The sequence below is a fragment of the Triticum urartu genome, chromosome 4, assembly GCF_003073215.2.
Source record: "Triticum urartu cultivar G1812 chromosome 4, Tu2.1, whole genome shotgun sequence".
Classification (NCBI taxonomy): Eukaryota; Viridiplantae; Streptophyta; class Magnoliopsida; order Poales; family Poaceae; genus Triticum; species Triticum urartu.
The window spans coordinates 520,491,362-520,497,077 of record NC_053025.1 but is presented as its reverse complement, the minus strand read 5'-3'; the positions used below and the strand labels follow the sequence as shown (position 1 = coordinate 520,497,077).

The window sequence follows — 5,716 nt, the reverse complement described above, 5'->3', positions numbered from 1 at the left end:
TATTTTTTGTACTACCTTCACAGTTGATGAATAGATAGGGAAATTTTTCTCGAAGAAAAAATTGAATTTGAAAGAATCGTGTATAGTGCCACTATCATGAAATGTCAAAATTTGAAAGAGGCCCAAGTAGAGGAAAGAAAACCCGGCCCAGCACACAAGACCAAAAATTTCCTCTTTCACTCCAAAATTTCCCCATCCGAAACCCTCGCAGCATCCGCCCACCATGCCGCCGCCGCCGCCGCCGGCGCTGCCGGACGAGCTCCTCGAGGAGGTCTTCTTCCGCCTCCTGCCGGACGAGCCCGAGCACCTCGCGCGCGCCTCCCTCGTCAGCAAGGTCTGGCTCTCCCTCCTCTCCGACTCTCGCTTCCGTGCTCGCTACCGCAACTTCCACGGACCTCCCCCAATGCTGGGCTTCCTTTGTTCCCGGCGCTCGAACTCCGTCCATGAGGTAGAAGATAACATCCCACACTTCTTCCCCACCACGAAATTCCCTGTGCGCATTCCCGACGACGACTGGGGGGGATGGAGGTACACTGCGGCCGCGTTCTCCTCGGCGATGACTCTTGCGGCCCCCTTTCGCTCGTCGTTTGGGACCCCATGACGGGCTGCCGGACGGAGCTGAACCCACCTGACCACTTGGGCAGAAGCTATGGGGCAGCGGTGCTCTGCCCCGTTGCCGGCTGTGACCACCGTGCGTGCCACGCAGGCCCCTTCCAGGTGGTCTTCATCGGTGTGGACATGATGGAAGATGGATGTCTTGCGCGCGCATGTGTGTCCTTGCCGGTGGCGGGAGGTTGGAGCAAGCACTGCTCTGATTTTTGTTTTAATAAGTGGAGTGAGCCGTGGTCTGCTCTTCATCTTGGGTCTACATATTGGGACGGAATGTCTCCTGTCTCCGTCGAAGATGCACTGTACTTCAAGCTCAAGTATTGCGGACATGATCACATGGCAATTCTCAAGTATGACTTGGGATCTAACTGCTTATCACTGATTGATGCACCGTTTGCCGGGTCTATCCTTGTCGATGCCGCTGTCCTCATGGCGATGGAGGATGGCAGTTTGGGGTTTGCACATGTGGATAAGGTAACCCTCCACTTGTGGTCAAGACAGGGAGATTCTGACGGAATTGGGTCATGGACTCAGCGTACAGTCATCGATCTTAATAACCATCTCCCCATTCAAAATCCCAATAAAAGATTTAGATTGATTGGATCTCTGGAGGGCACAGATATCATTTTTGTGACCATGGGCCTTGACATCTATGAGATTAATCTCAAGACATTACGGTGGAAGAAGCTACAGAAGAGAGAAAAGCTTTGTGGTCTGATTCCGTACATGAGTTTCTACAATCCACAAGGTATATTTGTATCTATAACTATATGTCCTCTCATTTGTGATTCAGGAACAACTCTTAAGTGATACTCCATGTATAGTTAGTGGGACAAACAAAACATTGAATGCTTAATCGGATTGAAAGTTATATTTGAAATGTGCCCGACTAAACTTTGAATGCTATGTAATTATGACTAAGTATGCTTACTGATTGGCAATTTATATAATATCATGTTATCTCCTTTTTGGAATTACACTCACAAATTTACGCTTGCAGAAAGAGTGGTCCCCGGTGATGCGGCGCACTGTCAATGTATGGTTGACTATGCTTGGGGGTAGGAGGCCACTCTCATCAACAAGAAAGATGACCAAATTGGAGGCGATGAGCTGTTTTGGTGCTTGTGTTCTCGTATTGTTGTAGGCTTTTGCCACTAAGCATTGATAATTTCCCTGTGTTGTTGGCTTTCGTAAGTAGGTGAATGGGTTATCTTTGTAATGAACCTCTAATTTTCTTGCAGCATCACCTATGTGCTCTGTTGTTTTTATGGACCCTACAGTTTGCTCCCCCAGCTCTGATCCTTTCTTTAAATTCATCTCAAAGGATGTACCCTTGCTGAGCATACGATGAAAGTATATCCAGAGTTAGTGGTTCTGTCATCCAAGAATTGATATAATGATGGTTTCTGCATGCTGGCCTGCTGGTGTGTCCTAATTAATCTTGTGTGTTTAATTGGTGCTACCTGTCACCCTAAGAAAGATTAGTGCTACCTGTCACCCTAAAAAAGATTAGTGCTACCTGTCAACAGCGTTTGACTCTGTCAAGTGCTGATGTTACTGCAGTTGTTTTTTTAGCAAGCAATGTTGCTGAAGACCATATCATGCAAACTGAATCTTTAGCCAAAACTGTGAGGTACTTTTTGCATTGTTTTGGCCTACAATGGACATAGTAGTAGATTGCAATGTCCATGTAGTGGGATGAAGATTTTCACACGTTATTATGCAAGTGATCAGCATATGAGGCAGGTGCCACTGGGCAACAAGATCAACCACCAGGAGCAACAACAGATGTTGATGACCAGCCCCCTCGGGGAGCTACCATTAAAACTGACTTGGGGATTGAAGGTTTTAAGTATTTTTGCAAGATGCCTCCTGGGAGAACAACTCTCTGCAACTCGCTACAAGCCATTGGAATCCATGTTTGCTGCAGCTTAGCTAATGTTTCATCATCTGCTAGGAGCGTGGCCTGCTGAATCAGCACATCTTGCCATGATCCAGTCTTTTGTTCTCCATATCAAATTGTGGGACTCGATGGGATACATGCTGTTAGGCAATTGTAATGGTTTATTAGGGGTGTGGAATATGATCCTAACTACTATGTGCTGGACTTGACTCGACGGGATACATTCTGAAGCTTAACATGGCAATCTGTTATGTGACTGGGACTCCAGATGCTGGTATTCATCTATTTTCACATATTTAGCTTCCTATGCTTTTGATTGCGCATGAAAGATTCAGTATACAGAATTCTGCAGTTTGCTGCCTAATCTCTCCTCCATATACTTTATAGCGGGTATAGAGTTCACTGACCAATCGAAGGTTTTTTTTTTGAGAGAGAGACCAATCGAAGGTTATTACTAAGATAGTATCTTAAAAAGTGAGGATCAATACACTTTTTTAGATCCATTATTAGGTTTTCCTACAGTCACCAAATAAAAAAAATTATCAAGAATTCAGTGCTTCTTTATACTCTACAAAGGGGACTCCAGCATTTCAAAATAATAGGGAAAGTTCATATGTCACGATTTTGTCTCAGGCATGATATACAGTTAGCATACCATTTCCCCGTTAGAGGAAAATAGAAAGATGTAACTTTCTTTACAATCTTGCCAAGAAATATTTGAACAGTGCTATCTTGGAAGTATGGAAGATTTCTATTTAGTTTGTTTATTTCTGTTGCAACCTATGTTGTCCAATACTTGCAGTTTGGAAAGATTGTTAATTCACTGCTACTAGTCGTCACAATTCATGCTAAAGATATATATTCTGAACTTAATTAGCAGACTTGCAACTGAGCAAAGTAAAAAAAAAGGAATTCCTGTATTTTCATTCAGATTAAATAAGAATCTTGATTCTAAAAGAGATGGTTCACTTTTGATATGCAGCTAATGTGAATCGTTACCTGACAGGACTGGCGGCTCTCAAGGTGGACTTAGTGATCAGCTCATCTTCTACAATAAAGGCCCATGCCTCTGTTTTGAAAAAATGACAATACCAGCCCTGTCTTGAGTTTCGAGGCGATACCTTGACATTGCTGTGGCTTGGCACTATCAAGACTGGGATCTGGACCACTTCTATCTAACTCGGTTGTTGGTGAGAGGAGATAGATAAACATAGCTCACGGAGCACACAACGAACCACAACCAACAAGGCAGTGACTCCAGTGCCCGCGACGAGGACATCACCCTGGTGATCCCTCCGGTGTTGGATGGCTGTATATAGCCGACGAAAAGGAAGCAGCGACGTAAAGGCGACTGATCAAATGCAGCAGCTTGATTGGAAGATTTTGAGACCTCAGCGAATGTAGTAATTCCTGTTACTCGAAGATATGCCATTTCATTTATCTAGGCACCACTGAATTTAGTTGGCCAAACGATCTCCGTGGCTAATCCTGACGCTACCAACATGGTCCGTGAGTAGCACCAGAATGAAACTATTTCTCTCTAGAAACTTGTAGCAGCCTAATCCCTGAACCAAGGCACATCAGATCAGACCAATGAATTATAAGATTGCACAGTCTAGATGAAAATAATATAGATAGATCTCTACACTCGGGCGCTCGCCTTGTAGGTAAGTTATATAGATGCAAAATTGGGGTAATTCATGGCACAAAGCGACATGCGGTACCCATTGAAAAAATCTGGAGATGTATTACAATAGGAGATTTGTTGCACACAAAATCAATTTAGTACCTAGTACTATCTAATATACGTGAAATAATTCGTTTGCATTTGGAGTTTACACATCCAGCCCAGTCCTGCAATTGCAATCGTTCGAGCTTAGTCTTTTCGATGTCTTGTTTCAAATTACCTCGGGGCCTCTGTGAGCATCTAAACAAGCTGATAAGAAAGTTTTGGTGGGGGGAGCAAAGAAGGGAAGAGAAAGCCCCATTGGGTTTCGTGGAAAGCAATGACCCAACCAAAGGGGATGGGGGGCCTAGGCTTCAAGGATTTCGAATTGTTCAACCTTGCAATGCTCGCTAAACAAGCTTGGCGCCTGCTTCAAGCTTCTGAATCACTCAGTGCCCGAGTGTTTAAGAGTGTATACTATCCAAATTCAGATATCTTGCAGGCTCAGTTGGGTAAACACCCAAGCCAGATTTGGCGGGCAATCATTGAGTGGAGAGACATCTTGAAACAAGGCCTGGTTCGGCGGATTGGTAACGGAGAAACCACGGAAATCTGGAATCATAATTGGCTACCCAGAGAGGAGTCTTTTAGGCTGTATGGCTACCGCGTTCTCAACCCACCAACGAGAGTTTCGGAGCTCATCACGAGCACGACGACATCATGGGACAGACAGCTGATCCAAACCACTTTCTTGCCAATGGACGCTCAAGTGATTCTCGGAATCCCTTTGTGCACCCGAAACATAGATGATTTTTGGGCTTGGCACTACGAGAAACATGGATCTTTCTCGGTCAAGTCGGCGTATAAAATGCTGGTGGCCACAAGGGCACGACGGGAAGCATGGCTGGAAGGAGCTGCAGGTCCTTCTAATGCCAGGGCAGAGGAAAAAATCGTGGAAAACACTATGGAAGAACGAAGTCCCAGGGAAAATTCGAATGTTCTTATGGAGGCTTTCAAAACAGTCGCTCCCAACAAACGATGTTAGAGCACATCGTCATATGTCCGACTCCAGCCTATGTGGTATCTGCGGGATACGCGATTCATGGCGTCACTCCCTCTTAGATTGCACAACAATCAAGAAGCGTCTGGGCGTTGGCTAATACGGAGATCACACATAAAATCACAGCAAATAACGAGCCTTATGCCAAACAGTGGCTTTTCACGTTGATGGAGATGTTAACTCATGAAGAATTCGTTGACATGGCAGTAACACTTTGGGCAATATGGCATGCTCGATGGAAGGCAATACATGAAGCTATTTTTCAAAGTCCCCAAGCGACCCACAACTTCATAGAAAGGTATCTAAAAGACCTGTCTTTGATTAACACTAAACCGAGCGCTCCAGCTCGGAATGCCACATCTCACCAAGCAAACCCGAAGCCAAAAAGACCCCCTGCTGGACAATGCAAGATCCATGTGGACGGGGGAGTTCAAGGAAGAAGAGGAGGATCAGCAGCTGCAGTTTGTAGAGATACAGA

At 45.0% G+C, this 5,716-nt stretch overlaps 1 protein-coding gene across 1 annotated transcript; it reads left to right on the top strand.

Moving 5' to 3' along the window:
- The first annotated feature begins 202 nt into the window (after positions 1–202).
- LOC125554838 lies at positions 203–1,419 on the top strand. The gene is made up of 2 exons (XM_048718238.1): positions 203–1,357; positions 1,403–1,419. The coding sequence occupies exons 1-2, from the start codon at positions 523–525 to the stop codon at positions 1,417–1,419; spliced, it is 852 nt and encodes a 283-aa protein (XP_048574195.1). The 5' UTR covers positions 203–522.
- Positions 1,420–5,716: the final 4,297 nt, after the last annotated feature.

What these genes read in the sequence shown, in the direction of transcription:
- LOC125554838 (XM_048718238.1), top strand. Translation starts at nt 523, where the DNA reads ATGGAGGTACACTGCGGCCGCGTTCTCCTCGGCGATGACTCTTGCGGC.